General features: G+C 47.4%; 2 protein-coding genes across 7 annotated transcripts in view; one reads left to right on the top strand and one right to left on the bottom strand.

Annotated features, from left to right (window-relative positions):
* Positions 1-2,605: 2,605 nt before the first annotated feature.
* Positions 2,606-12,194, top strand: LOC147641201 (uncharacterized). The gene is made up of 3 exons (XM_086811910.1): positions 2,606-2,859; positions 2,939-3,234; positions 11,938-12,194. The coding sequence occupies exons 1-3, from the start codon at positions 2,606-2,608 to the stop codon at positions 12,192-12,194; spliced, it is 807 nt and encodes a 268-aa protein (XP_086668036.1).
* A 3,481-nt stretch (positions 12,195-15,675) lies between these two features.
* Positions 15,676-27,344, bottom strand: part of LOC147641200 (DNA glycosylase/AP lyase ROS1-like) — a 92,908-nt gene continuing 81,239 nt past the window's right edge. For all 6 annotated transcript variants that reach the window (XM_086818995.1, XM_086818986.1, XM_086819004.1 and 3 more), the window contains one exon: positions 15,676-16,108. In XM_086818995.1, the coding sequence (XP_086675121.1) occupies positions 15,990-16,108 (119 nt within the window). In that variant the 3' untranslated portion in view covers positions 15,676-15,989. The remainder of the gene's footprint in view (positions 16,109-27,344) is intronic.

Here is a 27,344-nt window from a genome sequence, read left to right as displayed (position 1 = left end):
ACCCATTGACTAAAGGAAGGCGCTCATTGGACATGGTGCACAATTGCACTGCACATAGGTGCCCATGTAGGTACTAGCTCTTTGGTGCGTTTGAGGTACCAAATCCTGATAAAGGAGCACTAAGTCATCGTGAGAAAAGCGACGATGATGGAGGTGTCGGTCATGCCATGCCTTGTCAGTGTTGCTTAGCTTCCAGGGTGAGGTTGGCACGGGCACGAGTTTCTTCCAAGATGGAGAGATGTTTGAGCCGTGGTTGAATTCAAAGGGGGAGATTACTTCAAGCCCAAAGGCCCCGGACTTGATACACCCTGCTCAGTATGGGTTTATAAAGGGACGCAATATCTTGCATAATATCCTTAATGTTCAAATAGGCATTGATTATGCAAGGAAAACAAAGCACGAGGTGGTGATGGTTCAACTGGATTTGGTGAAAGCCTTTGATCATGTCAATTGGTCTTTCCTTGCTGAATTGATGCATTCTATGGGTTTTTTTTTTCAGAAAGGAGACTTCTATTATGAAAATTTTTTACAAAATGGAGATTTCACACCAAGCAAGGTGGAGATCTCAACTAATCAGGAACCCCGTGTTGCCAATAGGGCCCCGAATGAGAGGATGTGAAAAAGATACCAATGTCTCACTCTCTCATAAACTGGCCGTGCTTCCTCTCTGTAGCCCTCGAAGATCCCTAGATTTTGGCCCAGGTAGCCATAATGGTGTGAACAATATCATTCTATGGGTTTTGGGCCACGTATGTCTCATTTGATCTACACTCTCAGCCATGGATCTCAGTCTCGGATTATGATAAATGGTGGAGGTGCAGCAAGGATGTTTGTTGAGCCCTTTGCTATTTGCTTTGGTTACCCATCCCATGCTTATTTTGCTTACTCAATTGGCTCAGGAGGGGGAGGTGGTTGGGCTAACTTTTCCTTCGGGTTAGCAATTGGTGGGAGTCAAGTACTGGCTGATGATACATTTATGCTTTCTTAAAGCCAACAAAGCCAACATTGAGAGGGCAATGGCAGCTTGGTCTTTGTTTGTGAAAGCTTCTAGGTTGTATATAAATACCCAGAAGTCAGCCCTTCTTAGTTGCATGGAGAGAGATTTACAGGAGCTTGGTTGGCAAGGTCTTGTTGTGCTGCGTGGGACCATTGTACGTCACTTGCGCTATCCTATCAAGGTGGATGTCACCAACAAACAACTTTTAGAATGGATCTCAAATTGTATTGGGAATAAGTTTGTGTACTGGAAGTCTTAGGCATGGCTGTTTCACACCCCACTAAAAGTGGCACTGGTCTCGAAAGTCTTAGGCATGGCTGTTTCATTAGGACTTGTTTGGGGTTTTCTTGGGCCCTTTTATTTGGACACTTAGTGAAATGCTTAAAATGCTAATCAAGCTTTGACCAAGCTAGTGGCCTAGGCCTGAAAATGCATTTTTCCTTTTCTACAAAAAAGAAAATAGGCCTAAAGGTAATCTAATCATTAGATCTTCTGTCCTTGGGAAGGAATATGGACCTAAATGCCTTTTTGTCTTGTAGTGAAGTACCTTTCACAAAGAATGTTTGAAAATTTTCGTCACTTTGTTCCCTCCCTTTTTGGAGGTGCTGCAGATCCCACTCTCTCTCTACACTCTCTCTCTAAAACGCGTTTAGGGTGTTTTACTTGGGTAAGGGCTTCTTTTTCTCTCTCTAGGAGCCATGGCCTGCAGATCTGGACCTCCTACTCCATCATCCTCTCCACCAGCTCTCATGGAAGAGCTCACCATCCCCTCTTGTGAAGGTACAGATCTACACATCCTTGCAAGCTGAAGCTCTCCATCTCCATCACTAGCAAGCTCTCCATATCTATCATCCTCTCCACCAGCTCTCATGGAAGAGCTCACCATCCCCTCCTGTGAAGGTACAGATCTACACATCCTTGCAAGCTGAAGCTCTCCATCTCCATCACTAGCAAGCTCTCCATATCTATCTCCTCAAGGCCTCCATTTCTCTATATCCATCTGCATCTCCTCCACCTCCATCTCCATCACCATCTCCATCTTCATCTCCTCCATCACCATCCACATTTCCATCCTCCACCTCCATCCTCCATCTCCATCATCTCCATCACCATCCACATTTCCATCTCTGTATCCATCTACATCTCCATCTCCATCACCATCCAGATTTCCATCTCTGTATCCATCTACATCTCCATCTCCATTTGCTAGGTACAATGGCTCTACGGGACATCACCAACAAGCAATCAAAGTTTCGCTTGCACGTGGACTTAGACGAGGAGTATGCCACAATGCGAAGTAATCGAACGAAGGGATGTATTCCTGCTGAGGTGCTACGACTTCAAGGTGCAAAAGCCATTGATCTTTGGACTGATGGAAGCATTTATCCCCTTGATCCACAGACTGGTGCACCTCCCCCTTTTCGTAATATCACGCAGGTCGTACGCTTCTTGGGTGATGGTTATAATGGTTTCTTAGGGTACTGTCAGAGGCTCTATTCTTTGTACTTGCAGGAACTCTCAAATCAAAATCACCTCAGGAAGCTTCTAAAATTATGCAAGGCAGAAAAGGAAGAATGTGCGTCAACTTTCATGGCCACAAAAGAACATATGCTGGCTCGAGTCAAGGATCTAGAGAAGGAGGATGCAGAGCAGAAGATGAAGCTTGATAAAGGTGTGGAAAGGAGGGATCGAGCTATAGAGAACTATCTCCGTCTTCGAAACTCAACTCGGAACCTTCGCCGACGTGTCGATCATTTCACTCACCTCCCCGTGGGATATAATGCAAGGCAGCGAAAGCGCAAGCCTCTGAGTCTTCTTTCCAAAGATGGGAGGGCTCGCAAGCGACGTGTGCGTCAAACAAGGTAATCACAGCTTCAAAACTAGCATTACATTCCTTTTTCATATAGTTATGTCATTGACTCTGAACTATGTGATGTCCAGGGAATGTGCTAAAGCAATATTAGGTTGTTCCAATACTGAGGAGTCTATCCTTGAGCACATTATTCCAGAGCAGAAAGTAATCAATATGATAACCAATCCAGTAAATGGTGCGTTGCGTGACAGGATTCAAAAGTATTTTCTCAAGGAATTCGAGCAGATTGTCAGTCCCATTGACATGCTCACTGTGTGCGACACAGCAGGTATCAGTGATAAGGGATACAGGGCTTTGTATACTTGCATCACAGCACGTCTACGAGGCAAAGGAATGACACGATCTATACTTCCAACACCATACAGTATAGTTATGGCAAGGAAGTCAGCAAACAACAATATTGCCGACTTGCTAGGCGGCTACAGATGGGTGGATGGTAGCATGCCAATGTCAAATTCAAAAGATTTTGCTTACAACAAGTTTAACAATGTTTACGTCGAGGTGGAGGCGCTTCAACGAGCTATGATTCAGTTTTATGATATGACATTAGAGGAGACGGATGGAAAGGCTATATTTGTCCTCAAATTGGATGAATGTCAGGTTGTAAAGGGCCAAAGGGTGGAACGTACAAGTCTGACACTCATGAGCAGGGCATTGAAGCGAAAGAGCTTAGACGGCGAAGATGAAACAGGTGATGCGGAGAATAACTTGCACACAAAGCGACGCAAGCAAGATTACTTTGGAGTGCAGTCTGAGAAGAACATATGGTGGCAGGCGGCATGGACCCTTCCGCACGAGGACCATGACAGTCTGAGGTGGTACTTCACCCGTACAGGTATTCAAGGAGTGATACACAGGCAATCAAATGGTGAAGTCTTGCATGTGCCTGGCACTGGTCACTTTGAAATAGAGTGGCACCTTGGTGGTGATCTCAAGACCCTCAAATGCATGTTGGGAACTAAAAGCGGTGCTAACACTTTGTTTCCATGCATCTTTTGTTGTCATCCAAGGATGCCAAGTGTCGCAGTGGGGAAGGCCAAACAAGCAACCAAGGTGAAAGGTCGTAAGCAGGCAAGTGCAAAGGGCTCAAATCAATTACAAAAAGGGAAGGGTATGCACGTCTGGCTCAATGGAATTATGAGCTGCAATCAAAGCAAGGCACCATCTCGCGCAGAGGAGGATGCTACTTGGAACCCTATTCTTTCAATTCCACTGTCGCGAGTACATGTGTGTACCTTGCACGCAAGACTTAGAATTTTGGACAAATTGTTGATGCTCCACATCAATTATGCTTGGAACATGGAGCCAGAGTCACGGCGAAAACAGGGCATCCAAGAGCTTGAAGTTGTTTTATCATCCGTGGGGCTTCACGCAGGTGCTGTCACCCTCTCTAAGGATCGCAAAAACCCATCAAGTACCCAAGATAACCCTAATAAGATATGTATGGGTGGTGCAAAAGCAAGACACCTGCTCTCAAACTATGGTGAGGCTCAAAGCCATACACATTTTGAATTATGGAAGCAGATTTGTGATGTAACAACCTATCGAGGCAATGAGGCGACACTAGGATTGAAGCGTGCACATGTGTGGGAAGCTTGTGATGAGATGATGAGGCTTCTTGAGCGCCCGTATCTTGATGAAGCAGAGATAGCTACATTCAAGACTTCGATTGACAGATTCACAGAAGAAATGATCGATGCTTGGGGGGAAACTCATATAACACACTACATGCATATTCTCTATGCGCACAGTTCCTTCTTTCTAGATGAATATGGGTCTCTTGCACTCTGGAGCAACCAAGGCATGGAACGATCACATTACCAAGCCAAGGCGGCCTATTTTAAGAACACGGGTCATGGTGGTGGCAAGGTTCGCAGCAATGCGTTTCAGGAAATGTTCAATTGGTTTTACCGTGCACTTACTGGGAGAAAGGCCCAAAAGCGAGCCGGAAATTTGTCTTTGAGGCGCAAAATCATGAAGGTGTTAGGTGCAAGGCGAAAGAGAAGGGTGCAATGCGTCAATGGCACGTGAAAGAGTGAGGCAATGGCACAGTGGTCGACTAAGAAATGGCCGTGTGTGGTTACCCACCCAATAATTCTTGTTCGCCACTTTTTGGCGCGTTCATTTTGTAAATTGACTTTTTTGTAATTTTGGCCTCCTATAAATATCAATGAGTTTTATAGTCATTTTTAAAAGTCTTGACTTGTGAGCTCTCTCTCTTCCTCTCCCCTTGACTCTCTCGCGCGCTCTCTCTCTCTCTCTCTCTCGCTCGTGCAGTAATATCTCACGCACATGGAGCCCCCAAATGATCCTCCCTCCAATACGCAGGATGACATTTTCAAAGACCTTGGGCCCTTACCGGTGGCACATAGAACTGCAATCCCAAACATTTACCCACAAGCCCAAGTGGATCTGGAAGCTGAGCGTGTGAGGCTTGAGCGAGAGGCCCAAGAGGCCCAAGAAGCCCAAGAAGCGAAGAGATTACACAAAGAAGCAGAGGACATGGAGGCAGCTGAGAGAGCAAGAAAAGAAGCCGAAGAGACGGTCAGAACTCAAGAGGACGAGGCAGCAAAGAAAGCACAGGAGGATGAGGCTGCCAAGAAGGAGGAAGAAGACGAGGCAGTTAGGAAGGCGAAGGCAGATAAGAAGGCTGTAGAAGAAGCTCAGGCCGCCGCAAGCAACAAGAGAAGAATAGCATTCTTTGCTGCGGAGGAGGATTGGCTTAACAGAAAAGCTCACGGATTTGTTGCTGACCTGCGAATGGCCGGATACGAAGATGACACAATTTTGGAAGCGGCCATACAAAGTCTTCGAGCAGAATATACAAAGAGGAGAAATGAAGACACAGTAGAAAGGGAGCACCTGCCGAGCAATAGGATTGTCAATGCAATGCTAGACAGAGTCTTGGCTCGTGCACTTGGTAAAGGAAAGAGAAAACTCTCAGCTGAGGAAGTAGAAAATAAGAGACAGAAGCTTGAACGAGAAGCCAGGGCAGCAAACACACGGAGGCTTCGTGAGGAAAAAGACAGGAAAGATGAAGAGGAGCGAGTAAGGAAGGAGGCAGAGCAGCGAGCAGCTCCGAAGACTCCATCTGCAAAGACAAAGAAAACTCCAACACCTGCAAAGGCTAAGAAGGGGAAAACCATTCCTAAACGCTCAAAAATCCCTTCCGATAACTTCCAAGAGCAGCGACAGAAGTTTAAAAATGACACGCCAGCTTGGACTCGCCACGCGCAAGCACCACCGCCCCCAACAACGCAGAAGAAGCAAAGGTGGAGACCAGGGACAGTTGCCCTTAGAGAAATTCGCAAATATCAAAAGACCTGCACACCAATTATTCCAAAGGCACCTTTTGGGCGTCTCGTCAAAGAGATTATCCACGACCAACACCGGGATGTCAATCGTGTGCAAGCGGCGGCACTAGGCGCTCTGCAACAAGGTGCCGAGGATATTTTGGTTTCGCTTTTCCAAGACGCGGTTTTGTGCATGGTGCATGCAAAACGTGTCACTTTGAAGCCATCTGATCTTCATCTAGCTAGGCGTATCCGTGGAGAGGAAGCTCTCTTTCACTAGATAGGGGAAGCCTTGTAATGCAACAAACCGTGTTTTGTAATCTCAATTTGATTAATGAAAAACCATGTCTATTTTCAAAAAAGTTATTTTCTATTGCAAGTGATTGTTGTCTTGTCAAGGTAATTGTAGTCTTTTGCATGTAATTGTTGTCGCTATGTACATTCGACCTCATGTGAACGCTCGTCTGCCACCGCCCGTCCGACTTTGGCTCGACTCGACGGGCCAATTTCTCCCGCGTATGGCCCCAGAAGGGTATATCAGCTGTGCGGGGTGCGCCGGGGCCGAGGGGGGGGGCCGGTGGTCGCTCCGTGGAGCCTGTGTGCCACGGAGCGACTTTTGGCTGTTTGACCTGGCTGTGCGGGGTGCGCCGGGGCCGAGGGGGGGGGCCGGTGGTCGCTCCGTGGAGCCTGTGTGCCACGGAGCGACTTTTGGCTGTTTGACCTGGTCAAACAGCCAAAAGTCGCTCCGTGGCACACAGGCTCCACGGAGCGACCACCGGCCCCCCCCCCCGGCCCCGGCGCACCCCCAGGTCAAACAGCCAAAAGTCGCTCCGTGGCACACAGGCTCCACGGAGCGACCACCGGCCCCCCCCCTCGGCCCCGGCGCACCCCGCACAGCCAGGTCAAACAGCCAAAAGTCGCTCCGTGGCACACAGGCTCCACGGAGCGACCACCGGCCCCCCCCCTCGGCCCCGGCGCACCCCGCACAGCTGATATACCCTTCTGGGGCCATACGCGGGAGAAATTGGCCCGTCGAGTCGAGCCAAAGTCGGACGGGCGGTGGCAGACGAGCGTTCGCAAAAATTGATTGAAACATCATAACAGGACACGACAACAACATATAAACACATCAAGAAAATAAAACTTAAAATCAGCTCGAAAAACATCTTGATGTCATTAATTGTTTGATTTTCACAGACGAGCGTTCACAAAAATTGATTGAAACATCATGACAGGACACGACAACAACATATAAACACATCAAGAAGATAAAACTTAAAATCAGCTCGAAAAACATCTTGATGTCATTAATTGTTTGATTTTCACAGAAGGCAAATGATTACATTGGATCTAGCCAACTCGCTTGATGAGCTTGGTGAAAGCCTCGTGGGTGAGAGTCTTTACTGATGGTTTGTCACCAATGCGTTCGGCTATCTCTTTGGCATTAGTGATGCCTTGTCCAAGGCTAAGGCCACAAAATCCTAGGAAAGACCCTGCACCTTTATCACCAAAGCTATAGATAGCTGCTTCCCTATTTACAAGAATACATTTATGGGCATTTTGGGCTATAGGGGCTTCAGACAGGACGGCGCTTAGGGCTCTGCACTTCAAAAATTCAGCTTGCGCATCATTTGAAAAGTCGTTGTGAATTACGCGAAGCATCTCGGCATTGAAGCTTGGGATGTAGTGCCATAGCGCAGCATCTTTCCCCTCCACCTCCTTTCGTGCTCCACCCTTTCGGCTTGCGAACCAGTCCATTTCTCTTGCGGTCTACAAAGTAGATACAAGAATGAGTTGACTTCAAAAAATTACAAATTAAGAAGGGAAGAAATTGGGTGTACTACCTCAGTGGCATCATCATGATCCGCAAGGTCTGCATCACTAATATTGATGCTCCCGAGGCTGACAGAATCCGAAATGGCAAGCGGCTTGTGAGGGGCAAAGCTAGTTTCTGGCACACTCTCGTAGAAATCCTTGCACTGGGATATTTGTACAAGAGTCTCTGCCACAAGGGACTCTATTGAGACATGATTTTCCGGGAGCGCAAGCACCTTTGTGACATCTGCGGAACTGAAGTCAATGTGGATGTCATCATCTTTGGACGGCTGTTGTGTGTCTCGCATGCCCGCGTACATAGCAATGACTGAGAGAGTTTCATCCTGGTGTAGCCCAAGGACATGGGCGATGTCATCCAAAAATAAGAACTCTACACCTTCTACTATGATGGGGTGTAGAGTTCGCACTTCGAGCTCTGGAACTTCATCCATGACATCGTCCCCTTCGATGTCCCGTTTCACAGCCTCAGCTTGCGGCTCTTCCGCCAGAGTCACAAGTGCAAGAGATGCTTCTTGCACTGGGGTGACAATCTCTTCCTTTGGGTCAGCTTCCTTGATCAAGAGATAAGGTGTGGCTTTCTTTGGAGGAGTGGCCTTCCTCTTTCCCTTGCTTTTCTCTGTTCCCTCTAAGATCAGGAGGGCAAGAGTCATGTCCCACCTCAAAAAACTTGTGCCAATGTTGCCCATTCCAAGACCTACGAGGTTATCTTCTTCCTCCTCCCTTAGATATGCGCTACTAAGGCCTTTGAGGAATCTTGCAAGCCTAAACCTGAAATTTTTGTCCGCTTTGTAGGTATGCTTGATAAGATCCACAGGCACCCAAGTTCCCTCCTCGTCTTCAAAGTTGACACAATATTCAGCCATGTATGTGTCCATGTAGCTAGTGAACGCCCCAAACACGTCATTATGGAGTTCGGCGGTGCCTTCCATGTCAATAGATGTCTGAAAGATGGGTGCAAGCTTCTCGATCAAGTGATCGAGGTCAAGCTTGTGCAATTGAGATAGGAGAGCTTGGGCGGGGGTGGCCATGCTTGAGTAGCGAAGAAGGCGAGGGGACCGCAAAGATGCCGAGAGTGAGGAGATGAACTCAAAGTGGCCAAAAGTGACTTATAAAGAGGTCTTTAAAAATTTTTTTATGTTTAAAAACTCACTTAAAACCTCCAAAAAAATAAAAACACGCGACAAAACTTAAAAGTGCACAAAATTGAACGCAAATTGCGAGTAGCCAAAATTGTTTTGAATTAATCTCTCAAAATCTGTTACATAGCTTGCTTGATATGGATACATCTGGGGAAGGGAATGCTTTTACAAAAGTAAGATGCCTCTTTCCTCTTACGTAGAGGTGTGTTATCAATCACAAATGAAAAGTCACCTTTCAGTGCAAACCTAAGGCCTAAGTACTCCCTTAGGTTCGCCATATTCCAATCAGCATTTACTACGATATCCCACACATCAGCTTGCGTGCTAACATGTACATCAAGCTGTTCTGCATCGTTGATGTCCGAATCGAGTGCTTGCCATTCGCCTCCAGTCAGCTTCCAACGTCTGTAAGGAAAGATAATAGAGAGTTGTTGCTTTTTAAGCTGGTACCGAACGACCATCTTCTCCGACACCACCATGCACTTTATCTTGTCACCCTGATGTTGAATAACCTTCAAATCCCACGAAGGTGGCAAAAAGGCACTCATTACTGTGCCTCCCTTTGCAATCCACATTGTAGGAGTCCGGTGAACATCAGCCTCCTTGAACAAAAACACAAACAAATGTAAAGGCATGAAGAACGTGAGAGTCGCACGATGTGACCCATAGGTGCACTTCATTGCATTGCACACATCAATCTCAATCCGACGTCTGGTTAGTGCAACCAAAGTATTGTCGGGCTTTGGCCAATCATGGTCCATGAGACTTGGTGTAGGGAGCCTCCGTAGAGTCCCAGAACCATCTCTTGACGTGGGTACAATATACTCTGCATGAAAGAAGAAAACTGAGCGCTCTAAAAGCTCTGATGTTGAACAACCAGTATATAGTAGCTTGCCGATTTCAAAGTGATGCGCCTCAAAGGTTCCAGAAAGGGCCTCTAAAGGCTCCCATTCCACAAATGTCGACGGAAAGATGTCTGCACAGAACATTACAAGAACACACTTGAAAAAATCAAGCTTCCGTAACATGAAATGATATTAGCATGTCTCAGTGCAGCCCATAAAACAAGAAGCACAAATAAAACTTACAATTTGCAGGAAAGCGTTTGTGATTGGCATTGTCAACACGGAGTTGCGATGCCTTGTAGACGTGTTGGATCATCACCTGCTTGCTTCCGTCAGCCCCCTGCTTGAGATCCACTATGCGACCCTTCCAATGGTGTGACTTTAACCCTATGTATCTGCGAGAGACTTTGTGGGCTCCCCTTGTGCTTGGACGCATCGTCACCCACATTCCTTTTGCAAAGGTGCTTGTAACCCACAAGCCAGTGTCGTCTTGTTCGTTGCTGCTGCTAAAGGACTCCACCCTTGAACGAGGTCGGCGACTCATTGTGCTTGGCTAACCGACTAAGCTAAATGCTATGAAGTTGTAGGTGTGTGAGAAGATCTCTGCAACCTAATGCTAGCAGAGCATATAAGCTGGCAAGAGGAGTCAAGAATGTGTATAAGCTAGCAAGAGGAGAGTGAAGAATGTGTGCAAGCAAGAGAGGATGGACTTGATGGGGAAGAAAGGACTGTTTTCCAAGCTTTCCATAGCCAAGAAGATCTCTGCAACCTAATGCTAGCAGAGCATATAAGCTGGCAAGAGGAGTCAAGAATGTGTATAAGCTAGCAAGAGGAGAGTGAAGAATGTGTGCAAGCAAGAGAGGATGGACTTGATGGGGAAAAAAGTGGACTGTTTTCCAAGCTTTCCATAGCCAAGAAGGCACAGAAAGATAGATCTAACTTTAGGAGGGAAGGGGAAGGCAGAATGGGGAGGGAGGAGGCCAAAAAAGATTCTTTTAGTTAGAGAGAGACTCAAAACCGAATTGCTAGTTTTAGAGAGAGGAAGAGGGAGTGGGGAGAGGGAAAAGTAGCTTTAAATGAGGGATAATGATGGGGGGGCGTTTCTGGCCCTAGCCCACTTTTTGAGGTGGGGTCATTTATGCCAGTTTGAGCTGTCTTTATTAAAAAAAGGTGGGAAATCTGATTTTATTGAAAGATTTTGCATTTTCAGCCCAATTTCTTTAAAAAAAAAACGTATGATTCAAGTTTGACCCCTACATATTAGGGGCAGGGAAACCCAACATTTTTCTCCACATGGCCTTCTCCCATTGCACCATTCCTTAATGACTGTCATTAGGCTTGGGGCAAATTAAAGGGCCCAAGAAGACCCCAAACAAGTCCTAATGCACACCCCACTAATCCAGGGTTGACTTGGGTTTCATGGAAGCATATTACCACCCCGAAGAGATTGGGAGGGGCAGCTCTGTTGGATGTTTGGGTACACCTTCTTGCCCGTAGGTGAACTTTACGTTAGGCTGTGTGTGTTGATTCCCAGCCATGGATAGACATGGCTGTTGCATTTTTGGAGGATGTGGGTATTGTGCATGGGAAGACCCAAATTTTTGCATCTTGGTGGGATGTTCTTCTAAATGCTTCACAATCTATGCATGTATTTGCTTCTCCTCTGGTGGATCATTTGGTTAAATCATGGCGAGAGGTGTTACGGTTCACTCCTTGGAGACCTCTAGATTCTCGTCGAAATGAGAACTCCCTGCTTGCAGAGGTGTTGGCCACCTCTCGTGTGATTACTTGGCCAGAGAAGAATAATTGTAGACGACAATTCAATCATATGGCAAGACTAGGTGTTGTGAGGATGTCTGATACTTTGTTGCCCAAACGACTGTGAATGTTCTCACTCCACCGTGCTCATCATAGATTTTGTGTGCCCCAAGGTTACAAGTGTATTTGGTTGCAGCTGCAGCAACAAGTGTAGTCTCTCTGGGACGCCTTCCTAGGATGGGTTCTTCTCATGCATGGGATGGTCGCAACACCAAGCTGTTGAAGGCTTCTGCTAATGTTGTATATCATCTTTTGGCCCAAGAGAAGAGATGGCTTGCAGAAAAAGCTAATAAAGTATGGAATGTTAAGAAAACGGCCTCTTGGTGGAAGCACATCCTATTCTGTGGTTGGCATTCCAAGCTTCCTTTTCAAGGGAAAGTGTTTAATTGGTGAGTCATGGTTGGGGGCTTGCCTTTGGCCACTGCCCTTCAACTTCGAGACTTTCGAATGGCAACTATTTCTTCTGCCAGACTTGTCCAAAATCTAGTCTACACAGGTTTATTTCTTGCTCGGTGGCTCGCCAGATATGGGAGTTCATCTCTTCAGTGTGGCAAATGGTGATTGGACACACTTTGTCACCCAAGCAGTGGGTATTTGGACATGATCAACCAAGGGGGAACAGTCAGCAATATGAGGTCTTTGTTTTCTTTCAATGGTTGGGTCTTTGGCATAATTGGCTCATGCGAAACACTTTCATCTTTGATTCACAATCAAGGGTGAAAGGTCATGTCCAACATGTTTGTGGTCTATTGGTTTGGCAAGTTTCTTCTTTGATCAATGCACACGTGATCATCAGGACGCAAGCTAACCCTTGGTTACATGCTCTTTGTACGGTGGGCATGCCTCATGTGGCCTTTTAGTGTGTGCAATCTGACGGCCTCTATGTAAATGTTTGTATAGCTGGTCATGCGACCTTTGCTTTGTATTACATTTTTGTAATCTAATCAACCAACCATTATGAAAAAAAAAAGAATCATATCTCCATCCTCGAGAAGGGGGAAGAAGATCTAAGAGGATCATACAATCTAGCCAATATACAACTCACCTTGGGAAAGACTAAAATAAAGATATTACAATGATATGTGCATAGGCTAAGATGGTCATGCACCAAGGAGTGGCGGTGGAAGTTGATAAGGAAGAACTCTGTCATATTGGATCTCGACAGTGATGAACAATGGATCATGGCAAGAAAGGACAAAGGAGCTCGGTGGCGACCAATGGAGGAGCTCGACGGCTCTTGTAAGGCCTTGAGTGGAGCAAGCACTCCTTGCGTGTTCAATAGTTGTCTTATGCATTCCCCGTTATGGGAGAGGCCATGGGAAGGAAAGAAATGCCAATTACATCTACCTCACATCTAAATCCAAGATGACTCCTATGCATGATAACAAAACTATGCACGGTGCTCAAAAGAGTCCTGCAACTCAACCCTAATGGTGCATAATGCATCTGAGATCTAGTGGACATTAGGGTGTTTCTCAAAGTTCCCTCTATAAAGCGCACAATCTATGCCTGATGGCTCTCTCTCTATGCAAGATCTCTTTCCTCTTGGCTAGGGTCCATTGTGATAAAGATCAATGACACTCTCTAAGGCAAGAGCAACTCTTTTCATAGAGTAAAAAGCATCACAAGCTCTCCAAACATCCATCACCTACCATGATAACTCTGCATTTGAGTAAAAAACTTGGGTATGCATACTCAAGGAGGAGAGTTCTAGCTCCCCAAATCTTTGATGCACAAAACTACACGACAATGGTCTGACTTCAAGGTGAGTAGGAAATTGAAGATAGTGCCACCTCTATCAAGTTCTCCCAATCGTCAATATGATAGTGGTCCAAGTGAGCATAAATGCAACCTGAACCACTCTTGCAATAACTCCAAGAAAAGAGGAGTGAGTCAAGCTTCCTATGGAAGTCATCCTCTAGCCAACAATCCCCACCATGAAAGGAAAAGATAAATATTTCCCAGGATGCTCTTTCAAGGGGGTGAATGATGCCTTCATGTCCCCCCTTCTTATACGCAGGTTGCTCAACCATGTTGAAGTCACCTGCAACAATCCAATGATCTGCCTTAGGAGGAGAGTCGATAATGGAATTCCAAAAAAGAATTTTCTCCTCTGAGGTTAGGAGCCTACACATTCAACACACCAATTTTCAATCCACCCTACATAAGCATGATCCACTTTGTGCTCTGGCAAGGATAATAACTCCATGACCAATCATATAAGGAATATTTGCAGCTGTCGCTGAGATACATACTCCACCTTTAGTTCCATCTCCAATGGACCAAAAAGTGTGTGCCCAAATAAAAGCTTGCTAGATCTAGTTCACTAGCCAGCATCAAGCTTATGCTCCTGCATGAGCAAAATATCCATGGGACCATCCGTAATTGTAGGGTGAAGCTGATTCCTCCTCCTATCGCAAGGAAAGATGCCACCAAGGCCCTGCAAATCCATGAGACCACTCACATTGTAAAGAGGCAGAAAACATGGCACCAAACTAGTTCGGCACCTATCATAGGTCTGCATTGCCCCTGTGAGGGGCAGATAGTTATCAGGTGTGATGGCAATCGAGGACCATAAGACATGATCGTCAACATGGACATCATCACCATGGGTTTGAGAGAAGAGGGAGGTAAAATGTGCATCTGCCCCCTGCAATTATCCACTTGCACAACATTACCGAGATGGAGGTGCTCCAATTGGCCTGTGATGCTCGTTACCTTTCTTCTGGGTAAAGGGGGAGGTTTTGGTGGGGGGGTGGGTTGTGCTGCCTCAACATTACCTTTGTCCAGAAGGTAATGAGCACATCACAAAGGCCAATCAGAGCACCTCCTTCCCGAAGGTTTGGGGAGGGGGGGGGGGGGGGGGGGGGGCGAACGCCTTACCCCCATGACTGGGCATGCCAGCAGCCGCCCGGCTTTGTATAGTCTGAATTGATTGGTCTCTATGTGCTCGTTACCTTCTGGGAGGGAACGCCTTGCCTCTGATTTTGGGCGTGACTGGGCATGCCAGTAGGCACCTGGCTTTGCATAGTCTGAATTGATAAGCATCGGGACTTGTTACATGGACCTTCAAGATTGACTGCTGGAGCGTCCAGGCACTTGTCCGCGGACACTTCTGATATATCCCCAAGGAAAACGATGAGAGTTACAAATTGTAACTCTACGAAGCTCTCTGTACAATTGCCACCTGGGCCCCCATACAAGGATCTTCTAGAGCTGCACAGGCAAAGTGCAGCAGATTTATGAGTGTGGAACCATGGTATTTAATTCTCCTCCACTCCTACAGATTTTTATGGCAATTTTAAAGGAGCATATTGCCCCTGGTTGGCTGAAATTTCCCTACTTTTTGGTTTGAAATCTCCCTTTGTATGATATTAATAGAAGTTTCCTTTCTTTTAAAAAATAAAGTGTACAATTGTTAGTCACTAGGACAAAAAAACGCTACTAGTTAGTCTTGTTGCCTTTGGCTTTGGCTTCTCCTCAACTTAAGTGGGCTTCAACATGTAAATTCCGACCTTAACTGGAAAGTTCGATATAGCAGCCAGTTCTACCGGAATGCCGCCACCTCTATGGAATTGTTCAAAGTTTCGGAGAAAGGCAGCTAGATCTTGTTGAAAATCAGTAAGATGGTTCCTAAATCAGAACAAATAGGCAAAAGCTTTGGCATTCCACATAAGCTCCACAGGTGATATCTTCTAAATTGAACAAGTTGAAGGGAGTAGTCGATCGAAAAAAACATTTTATCTTAAGAGTGCCCAAAAGAATGAATTTAGTCCATGCTGGGTGTTTGTGCTTTGTGTAGAGGTCCCAGATTCGATTCTCGGTACTAACCCGATGGCGATGCATGGCAGTGGCAATTGGAAATATGAACATACAAAAAATATGAATTCTTGAAGGAAAAAAAGAGCACCCTGAAGTAGAGCAGTTTACTTAAAACAAATTGGCCTTACACAGACTGTCCACATTTGGAGCAGGAGTGCAGTCAATATCTAGGAGGTGACACCTGCTTGTCCATGCCATTACATCTTTATGTATATTAGCTTGGAACAAAAGTTTCCACACACAAGGTGTGTCAAAAACATTTTTTCCAAGCTTTCCATATACCATATATTTGCACCCTTGGCCTTGCTTTTGCCATTTTCGTTTCGATACATAACATGTATTCCAAACTGCAAATATAAATTTCCTTCACTTCTCTGCTTTTGCAGTTTTCTTGCTTTTCTGCCTGCTTATCGGGAAATGTAATCTGCACACAAGGGGCTTGGGAGCACGTGTATGACGATCGAAGCCCCTGACACAAACATACCCTGAAATCCAACAAAATTACATTGTTCATTAGCTTTAGAGAAAAGCCATTGAAAATAATGTATCTCAGCAGCAAGAAAAGATGTACATAGGTAACAGGTGATGACAAATGAGGACAATCAAGACTAAAGAAAATTATAATCAGTAAATATAATCATGCAGGTCAGTTGGTGGGTCTTTGCTACACTCCCTTGGAGAAACTATCGTATTGGGAAGGGGGGGACCCAAAGAGTCTTGAACATTTTTTGTTTTTTGGGAAAAGAGATTTCTATTAAGTATGAAAAAAAAGTACAAAATGGTATGTATGGCTACATTCATCTATGTAATCCTTTGCCTAGTGTGTCTTAGGTGTTGGGTGCGAAGCATTATCTCATCCTCCGTGAAGACTCATGAACCTTTTCGAATCCAACATTGAGGGGAGAAGAGTCGCCTAGGCAACCCACTGGATATGCATGGATGCTCCAAGAGGTCTCCCAAATTTATCCAAAATCAAGTCATTCCACACAATGGGTTCCCTGTAAGCCTCCTCAACTGACCAACAAGAAATATGAACCAAGAAGCTCCTCATGCAATCCTAGGCTCGCAGAAGAGATCTCACCAAGAGCGAAGAAGGTGGTCCATGCTCTACATCCGAGAAGATAAAACATGGGCTCTAAATCCAATCACCTCCCCTAATCAGAATGCACCTTGTAGTCTACTACACAAGAAAGTCCTTCCAAAGCTCAGTGCTGGGAAGAACACCCGTGACTACCAGCTTACAAAGTAAACCCTTACACTGCACCTCTGGGTCAATGATGTATCCCAAGCCACTCTCGCCTTGGTGTGTCCAGTGCCATCTAATCTTGACCAAGGGAAGTTCCGAATGAGCCGACGAAGCTGTCCAATACATCCCTTATGAAAAACCCAGCACGATGTGACAAACAAAGCAGTTGCTAGCAGTACTTGGTTAGCTACCAAGGCTTTAGAGGCCAAATCAAGCTTCTTGCTACTCCAATGTTCAAGTTTGCTTTTCATGCTCATGAGCAGAGGGACGAACCATTGTGCAGGCGAGATGTCAAGGTATTTGGTACTGCATCCTCTCTCAATCCAAGTAAACCCCACATCCAAACCCCAAACTGTCTGCGGAGAGTCACTAATCCAAAATTCCACTGATTTGTGCCAATTAATGGAGGCACTTTTTGCCAAACAAAACATCTCTGAAGCAATGTGGAAAGCACAGAGGCATCCCTGCAAAGCCTCCAAAAACATAGCAATATCACTGCTAACTCAGAGTCGAGTAACTCCTCTGTGGTGGGAAGAGGGAGCTTGAGGCCCAAGACCTTGGGGTAACTCTGAGAAACCTCCTCAGAGCCTCCGATACTATCAGGTAAAGTAATGGAGCTAAGAGGCATCCCTGCCTCATGGAACGCGAGATCTAAAAGTGCTCACCATGCCCCCCTAGGCTAAAACTGTGTTGTGGGCCTCCCTACCCCTTTGATCCACTCCTGGGAGAAACCCAAATCAAATGGTTGTCTTAATAAAAATCCTATATGGATGTTATGGTAGACCTTTAAAAATAATAATTGCCATCGTGCCTTCAAAGAAGTCCCAATTCACTCTATCATAAGATTTTTCAAAGTCTAGCAAAAGAATGGAAAGGGGTGGTTGGCTAGATTTAGTCTACTCCACAGCTTCCCATAATGAAAAGATGTTATCTCAGCTCATCCTTCGAAAACGGGGCATCCAAAGAGACACACATATCATCTATAATAAGCTTGGGAATGCGCACCCAGACTTTCTGTTGTGCAACATCTCTATCCAAAAAGTGGCCTCTGCAGAAAGCAAGGTATAATAAAAATCTGAGGCAATAATCCTCACCTTATTTGAATCAGTTTGAAATTCTCCATGAGAATCCTCCAAGAATTTCGAATTGTCCCTATTGTGCATAGTTCCATGTGCTGAGAAAAACAGTTTGTTGCATCTGCCACCCACCCATGTCCAAAATGCCTGATTAGCATGAAATGCACACTCATCTTGCCTATCCATGGCCACCTGTAACTCAGCTCTAACACTAAACAACAGGTCTGGGATCCAAGAGGATGCATGATGCTTCTCGTGTTCCCTCTCAAGCGTAGCCAACCTGCATTTCATAGCTCGCTCCTTGCCCAGAGCCCCTTCTTTCTTGGCCAAGCCAAGAGAATGATAGTGCTGGCTAGTCCTCTCGAGGGCCAAAGCAAGCCTCTCCCAGGGTCAAGATGATCACAAAGCCTCCAAATCTCTCGAACCTCTAGGAAGGTCTTTGCATCCTGATAGAGAATCTGGGATGCGGACACGGGATACACCCTTCTGGCTCCCAGGTTCCCTGACGCACAAGACAACCAGGCAACGATCTCATTTGGTAGTACTTCGCAAGATGGCAATAGAGCCTCCTCTATCCAGGTCCCAGTCATCCACATAAAATCTATCTAACCGTGCAAAGATGCATCCATCCCCGCCTCTATGGTTATGCCATGAGTAAGATAAAGAGTTAGGCCTCCTTTGGAAATCATCCTCTGTCCAACAATCCTTGCCATAGAAGCAAAGTATAAATCTGTCCCAAGAGGCTCTCTCCAAGGGGTGTGTTCTACCCTCACGGCCACACTTTTTGTCCAATGGCTCCTCAACCATGTTCAAGTCTCCTCCAATAATCCAATGATCAGCCACGGGTAGCAATTCTCTAATGATGCCCCAGAGGGCCACCTTCTCTCCCCGTACATTAGGTGCATAGATATTCAAGATACCGAGCTTTAGTCCCTCCTCCATAACCATAATCCACTGTACTCTAGCAGGTATGATAACTCCATGGCCAATAACATGAGGCAAAAGTGATTTTGACACTGAAATGCATACCTTTGGTCCCTTGTGCAAAGGACCAAAAAGTGTGTCCAAAGAGGATCTTACCAGTTTTACCACACTGAGACATATCCAATTTGTGTTCTTGCAAAAGAAACATATCCATAGGTCCACCTGTAATCGCAGGGTGGAGTTGATCCTTAACAAGGTGCTTCCTACTGTGCATGGGAAGCCTCTCTAGACCCTGCACATTCCATGAGATAATCCTCATGGTGAAGAGGAGGTTTTAATTTCGGACCTAAGAAACCGCTTGGCCGCTAGCCCCGCCTCTTGTAATGATGTAGAAGAGGGCAATCCTAGAAGCAAAGTCCAATGTCAGCATATTCGCTCTTTCCTGGACTCTGCATAGTCTCCGCATATATGCGCAATGCATGGATGCCCTGTGGAACAACGTGGGATAAATCTTGATACACAACATGTCCTATGCGAGGATGACTCTGTAAACTCATCACTCTAACCCCATACATCATCACTCTGTGCATTGTCTTTGGGAAGGGACTCATGTTGTGCCCCAACGTTCCCACACGAAGGGCGGTCGTAAGAGACGACCCACACTCTTGGCGAAATGTTGGCTGAGGCGGAGCAATAGGCTGTGTCGCTTGGGGAGCGCATTTGTGCCGCCTCCTACGACTCCTAGTGCTAGGGCAATCCCGCGCAAAGTGGCCCACCTAGTGACGGACTCGACACTGGTTAGGTCTGCTCGACGTCTCCATATGTTGTTGCAAGGGACCATTAGGTCCCAAAAGTAGCACAAAATCCTCAAAGGGATCACTAACACATAACCCTAGGAACAACATGAGCCAAGGCAGTGAGACTGCCTGGGCAGCAGAAGTGGACAAAACCTGGGATGGTGGACACCTAAGGACCAGCCCAAAGGGTACTCCAATGGCCAATAAGCATGAGGAAGACTTGAGAATATAAGTGTGATAGGGTAAGAGTTCCAGTCTTCTTCGGTAGGGTCAAAGTAGCTAGTGTAGGGAAGGAAGAGAATCTATCTTGGGCCCAAAGGAAAGGGACTTCTCTTGAGCACATCTGAGGCTACCTCCTCTACATACATTTATACTCGGAAGAATCCTCTCCCAAGTAGCCTTACATCTTTAAAGTGGAGTGCGGAGTCGAAAGGCATAACACTGCTTGTACTCAGTCATAACAGGTGTGGTTATGGGAGGGGTGAGAGCCAAAGATTTTTCCAATGAGTGTAGTCTTGGAGTCTTTCTCAATTTTGGCAAAGAGAATCTCAAGCTTGTCTTGTGAAAACTGGATGGTTCGCCCATCCGGAGGGGATTGATTAGCCATGATGCTAATCGGAAAGAAAGGCCGACTTGAAACCTGTTAAAGAATAATATTCTCGAGCGAGGCGGAGGAGGGAGGCACAGGGGAGAGCAGGAAGGGAAGGAAATGCCAGCGAAGAGGGTGCGAGTAGAAGAGGAGGCTAAGTAGCGTGGGCATTAGGAGAAAGTAGGGGCAACAGGGAAGAGGGGGCGGCAAAGGCACGAAAGAGAATCTTAAGCTCGTGTTGTGAAAACTGGATGGTTCGCCCGTCCAGAGGGGGTTGATTAGACATGATGCTAATCGGAAAGAAAGACTTGAAACCTGTTAAAGAATAATCCGTTCTTGAGTGAGGTGGAGGAAGGGCTGTGAAAAGAAGGGAGGTGGAGGGGAGAGCAGGAAGGGAAGGAAATGGCAGCGAAGAGGGCGCGAGCAGAAGAGGAGGCCAGGTAGCATGGGCAATTTAGGAAAGTAGGGGGAATAGGGAAGAGGGGGCAGCAGAGGCACGGAGGAGGCGAGCAACCCTAGTGTGGGGGGGGGGGGGGTGGAAGGAACCAGCAGGAAGGTGGGGGCAGGAGATGCGGAGGGCACAAGGCAGCAGAAGGCGGGAGCAACTAACCTATAGGAGGGTAGAGGGCAGCAGGAGAGGAGAGAGGCGGACAGAGAAGGGGGGGGGGGTGCGTAGTGCTCAGGTACAGGAAGCTCAAGCTTCGCCATTGTCTTACATTTCATTAGGTAGATTATATCCCTTGCTAGGATTTCAATTGTCCAAGTGCCACTAGAATTTTAGCAGAAAAATTTTGAGCCACCTCCTTTTGGAGGATGCTCAAGGTCTGAGCACCTCGTAAGCCTACCTTTTCTCTTTGGATGACCAAGACTAGGTGTCAGATCTTTTAGCTTTACTCAAGATTAAAATGATAATTTCAGCTTGTATAGCATTCGTGCTGTTGTTGATAGAATGAACAGCGGAAGAAAGGAAAGTGGAAACACAGAAGAGAGTGAGAGAGAAAGATGGAGAGGAAACATAGGTGTAAACATGCTCTCAATATCATCAACCAAGAATACATGTCCCGAGCAAGAGGGGAGAAGACCTCGTACGTGAGGGACTGAAACAAACGATGCTAGGCAATGAAAAAGAGAGAGAGAGGGACCGTCTATATATATGCCCATGTAGAGGGGCCGACTAGCTTTCAACAACTAGGAAAAAAGTGCCCAAGACTCCATAAAATGGGGATAAAATATGGGTAAAATAAGTGAGGGGTGTCCAGTCCCTATAGCTAACATGGTCAGCCTTAGAGGCTAAAATAGGATACCAAACAGGAAGCCAACAACAAGGAGATGATGTCTAACATCCCCTCTCAGCACCGGATGCTGAGTGAACTCCAAGAAGCCAGAGACGCCGTCCTCGATCAAAGATGAAAGACTGCAGAAAGAAGTACCAAGAAAGCTCCTCAAGCAATCACCTCACCAACTCAGCTACAAAAGCAACAGAACAAGCTCCCAGGTACACCGCTCCTCTGGAAGAAAACAACCATGTAGGCTGCGACGTGCTGCTCCAAATAATGGTTCCAAACCCAAGTGTAAGAACTCTCCCCGAAGTCGTATGTCGTGTATCCAGCTTGGAGAAGGTATGGAAAAACTCATAACCAACCAAGATCAGATCCTGTAGATAATCAATCCTAGGAGAAGCAAACTTCTCCTCACTGGAACCCTCAAAAGAAATAGAGTCAATCTGCTCTAACTTTGTACCAAGACTAGCCAAATGCTGTACAAAAGCATCCTCTGAAAAGGTCGGCATCACAAGATGTAAAGACTCTGTAGAAAAGATGGGGTTCATCTACTCAAACTCTGTACCATGAGTTGCCCAATGTTGTACATAAGTACACTCCACTGAGGTGGGCATCGCAAGATGAAAGGACTCCACATCCCCCTCTGAAAGAAGATGTCGTCGGACTGGTATAAGATCAACCTGATTTTGATCCAAATCCAAAAAACTCTGGAAGTACCACTGTGCCCCAGGCACTGTTAGCAACCACAGATCCAAAGCATCCCACTGGATACAAAAGTCCATCCTCCAAAACAACAAACCTGCACACCGCATCAAACTGGCAAGGGGAGGGGCATCCTCAGAAGCATCACAAAAAGAGGCAGAGGTAGACTCCTCACAATGAGGAAGTGAAGCAGGAATATAAACTGCAATGGTAACGAGATCCCAAGAATCAGCAACAAACAAGTGATCCATGTGAAAGGATCACGCCTCACAGGCAAAACACCCTCCTTTCTCTACAAACACTGCAAAGAACACAGGCTCGGACAAAAAATAAACTCTGCTCAAGATCTTTGAAAAGATCACTACTGTTCTCCAAAATCTATAAACTCTTGTCACAGAAGAAAGTCTCCACAGAAACAAATAACACTTGAAAACTGATCCTCAAGTGAAGTAGCTAGAGATGGGCCCCCTCTGAGTATAGAAAAACTCCTGTGGGAAGCAAAACGCAGCCAAAACATGTCCAACAAAAAACAGCACTCCACCGCTAACAGAAGGCAAGGAACATGAAGAAACCGGGTAACTGTGAAGGCCAGGAACAAAACACAAGTATAGATGCTCCAAAATCAGCAAAATGCTGACTCAAATCAGAAATTCAGTATCCTCAAGTACCAAGTTGCCACCAAAAGCCACAATCCACACAAAACCCCCTTTGCAAGTGATCTGTGTCCACTGGAGAAGAAAACGCAGCCAACCAAAGGGCTGCAGACCTGAAAATGCAGGCTAACCAGTGTCCACACCTCCTATGAGGAAAAAAGACAGAAGACAAGGTACCTTTGGGTCCAATGGGAGGAGCCCAGGTGAAGGTAGAGCTACCAACAGAAACAATTCAAAAAAATGCAGCAACTATGGCTGCAAATCTGAAAACGCAGAAGTATTTGGGATAGTAGTACGGCTGAATCTAGAAAAGCATAAGAGATATGGTACCACCAAGTTCTCAGATTAGCAAACAACATTTGAAGAAACAACCTGTATAGAAAAAAAACGCAGCATGTATGCTGTTGATGTCATGTACAAAACAGGCCGCCAAACCCTATAGGTGGTAGATGCTGAAAACATTGCAAACTGCTGTAGAAAACCACCTGTAGAAAAAACACAGCACACTAGGTGCTGCTACCCTGAGAACAGTGCAACCGACAGGTGTGGGGGGTATCTCAGGGTCAAAAAACCTGTAGAGGATGACCATGGGGCTGCAATGGAGAAGCGCCTGGAAGAGGCAGACTACCAGCAGCAACCTGAGAAAAAAAACGTAGATCTGTCCACCTGCTAAAAAACGCAGATCTTACCACTTGAGGAGGGAGAGGAGGGAGCATCCAACATTGATCTTCACCGGCGCTCTGATACCATGATAGAATGCACAGTGGAAGAAGGGAAAGTGGAAACACAGGAGAGAGAGTGAGAGAGAGAAGATGGAGAGGAAACACAGGTGTAAACCTGCTCTCGATATCATCAACCAAGGATACATGTCCCGAGCAAGAGGGGAGAAGGCCTCATATGTGAGGGACTGCAGCAAACAATGCTAGGCAATGAAAAAGAGTGAGGGAGGGACCGGCTAGATATATGCCCATGTAGAGACAACCGACCAGCTCTCCACAACTAGGAAAAAAGTTCCCGAGACTCCATAAAATGGGGATAAAATATGGGTAAAATAAGTGAGGGGTGACCAGTCCTTTTAGCTAACATGGTCAGCCCTAGAGGCTAAAATAGGACACCAAACAGGAAGCCAGCAACAAGGAGATGATGTCTAACAGTTGTTGGAATCTGATTTCTACCAAATGATTTTCTTTTTCAAAGCATGTCGTGGACCAAGCCACACATCACTCAAGTGTCAAAGGAAGCTAGTTATGGTAAAGAGGCGCTCGAGCAACTGATGGAGCCAAAGATGATGTAGGTGGAGAAACAGGAGATGTGGAGAAGGGGTAAACATCTGATGTAGGAGATCGTGTGGCAGAGAGGTTGGAAACAGCTGATCTCGAAGGGGGGGTGGTGGAGAGGGTAAAAACAGCTGCTGTCAAAGATGGGGTGGTGGAGAGGGTAGAAACAACTGCTGTTAAAGATGGAGAACGAGCCAAGGCCGAGGGTGGTGTGCAACGAGATGATATAGGACTACTAATAGTAGGGTTAGGTGGAATGGGTGGCGGGGCAGAGGAACCAGTGCGGCGGTGGGAGGAGGGAGGCAGATCACGCTGCACTCTAGGAGAGTGCATGGGAGGAGGCGGGAGGGGGGTGTGCCCAATCTCCAGGGATGTATGTGGGATTGTCGTGCTCACTTCCAGAGGTGGCATAAAGAGTGGAGTAAGAGGAGATGGTTGGGGTGGTGGTGGGTGAAGAAGATATGTTGATGTCGTCCACCGACATGTTGTTGTCAGAAGCGATGGAGATGAGGGGGGCATCCCCAGGGCGTGCCGCTCTAGGAGGGTGGGGTGAGCACGGGTTGAAGAGAGGATACGGAGGCACCTGCTGAGGAGGCGGTGTGGTTGGAGGAGCCCACAATGAGGAACCAGAGAGGCAGAGAGCGGGGGCGCCGAAGGGTTGTTGGGAATTGAAGAGGTGGTGATTGGGGTGGTTGGGCGCAAAGAGGGTGCGGGTATGCGGCTAGCGCATGTAGAAGGGTGAGGCGGCTGCGCGCAGGGACCCGACAGGGGGCAAGGCAGCCAGTGAGGCATGTGCAAAACACACGGTGATGGCAAGGGCGGCGGGGAAGGTGTGCGCAACTAGGCGGCTGTGGGGGGTGCACAAGACAGATGGGTGGGCGAAGAGAGGGCAATTGTGGGGTGTGCGCAAGGGGGATAGGTGGCGGAGAGAGGGGGCTGCGCAAAGCGAAGAGAGGGCAGCCATGGACAGGTGTGCACAAGGGGGACAGGTGGTGAAGAGGGGGGGGCGCGCAAGGCAAAGAGAGGGCAATTGTGGACGGGTGTGCGCAAGGGGTCGACAGGTGGGCCAACCGATGGAGTAGGGGCGAGAGGGGGTCGCTGAGTGAGGGTGGGGAGGTAGAAGGCATGGGGGTCCCGAAGATGGGTAGGTGGTAGATGGGGTCGCCGATTGAAGGCGGGGAGATAGAAGGTGTGGGAGTGCCCAAGGTGGGTAGGTGGTAGATGGGGTCGCCGAGTGAAGGCGGGGAGGTAGAAGGTGTGGGGGTCCCCAAGGTGGATGGGGTGGGTACGCGGGGAGGGGGGGCGGGGGGTTTGGGGGGGGGGGGCGCGCCAGGTGGGGGTCCCCAAGGTGGATGGTGTGGCGCAAAGGGCTGGTGAGGTGGGCGCGGAGTAAAGCCGCGGGGGTGCACAAATGGACGCGCGAGGTGGGCTCCCAGGGTGGCTGGTGCGGGTACGCAGGTGGGTGGAAAGGGATGATGTGCGTGCCCAAAAAAGAAATCAAAAAAATAAATTGAAATTTATGGGGTGGGCGCACAAGGGTGAGGATGGGTGAGGCTCGCAATGGGGATGCACGGGTGGACATGGGAATGGAAGGAGCCACAGGCGATTGGGGCACAATGGTGGAAGAGGTGAACGAGGGTGATCACCATAGGTGAGAGCCACTCCGTGTGTTCCACTGGGGCAATGCTGCAGGCGGCCTCCATTTTCTCCAACTCCACCTTCACTGCTTCTGCATACTTGGGGTTTAGTTTGTAGGCTTTGCCCTAGACCGGTCTGGTACCCTACTAGAGAGGGATGGTGTGCACGTCTATGTCGGCTGACACATCGTCCATATCTTTGTAGGTCCAGGCGAACACATCCTTGTAGGAGTGGAAAAAGGTGGTGGCCTGTTCGAGTAAGGTGGGATGCTCCCATAACTAGGAGGCCAATAGAATGGGATGTGAACTCCTTTACTGGGTCCTGACATGAAGGAAGTGGGAGGCGCTCTCCAGTGCTGCTGAGTAAGAGAGGATGCCAGGGTCATGTGCCGGTTGCTAATCCAAGGGAAAGTCAAAAAATTGCTCCTTTGTCCAAGATGGGGGTAGTTCCTCTAAAGGAATGGGGGGCTCCAAGTAGCCGTAACGTCGGGCTAGCCTGAGATGGGTTTGGCTATGGGTGGCTTCGAGTGGGCCTTCTTCGTGACTGATCCCATTGTAGTGGCTGAGGGTTCATACTTAAGGTAGGTGGAGTGCTTGTCATGCCTCCTGTCAGTGATGGGCTCTCCCAGGCTAACCACCTCAAATTGGTCAATGGTGCGGTCCTTCATGTGGGCGGCTTCATGAACCTCCGTGATGTCCACCATGTAGCATGAGAGATCCCTTGCAGCTTGGAGCTAGTCCATGAGCTCTGAGTCTTCCCCATAGGGCACTATGCCTTCCTCCATTGGCATGGGTGCAACCAATGCACTCCGCACGGCTTGGTCTAGACCTTCTTCAAGCTTGAGTTCTTTTTGGCCATGGGTCTGAGGTATCCACAACCTATCGATACCCCAATCGTGTAGCACACTAGCACCTCACAACCATGGTTGGCCAATCAGTAAGGAGTGTGTTTCTCTGACCTCGGGAAGATGGAGGATCGCAAAATCTAGAGAGAAGACAACATCTTGAATTTGGACTGGCACTCCCTCCGCTAGCCCGAGAGGTGTCACCTCACGCTAGTCTACCATCCGGACATGGAAATTGGCTGGTCCGATGCTCTGCATATCAGTGGCTTTGAGAGTGAACTCCGGCATCAAGTTGACTCCAGATCCGCCAACCACAATGGCTCCAGAGAGAGGGGTACCATTGATTCGCACTGTGAGGCGAGGGCTCTTGAAATCGGTGAGGACGCTGATAACATGAGTGATGCCCAGACATTTCGGTGCTTGCAGGCCGGCCCGAATCCGTGGCTCACTACCAGGAATATTTGACCCCTCCTCCAGTTGCAGTAGCAGGTCCAATTGCACTCGAGAAGTGGGGCTAAATTGGAGCAATTGGTAGAGTGACATCCCCACCTTACTCTCCTTGAGTAGGTCAGCCATGGAAGCTGTTGAAGGTGCGGGGTGGGGAGTCACATTGGCTTGCCCTCCGTCATTGAACATGGGTGGCGCCTCCTGAAAATCTTTGCGAGTTTGCAAAAACGCTTGGCAAATGGCGCACC

This window comes from Cibotium barometz, chromosome 2 (assembly GCF_041138505.1).
Source record: "Cibotium barometz isolate CiBa-2024 chromosome 2, ASM4113850v1, whole genome shotgun sequence".
NCBI lineage: Eukaryota > Viridiplantae > Streptophyta > Polypodiopsida > Cyatheales > Cibotiaceae > Cibotium > Cibotium barometz.
The sequence above is the reverse complement of the archived record's forward strand: the minus strand, read 5'-3'. Positions and strand labels throughout refer to the sequence as shown.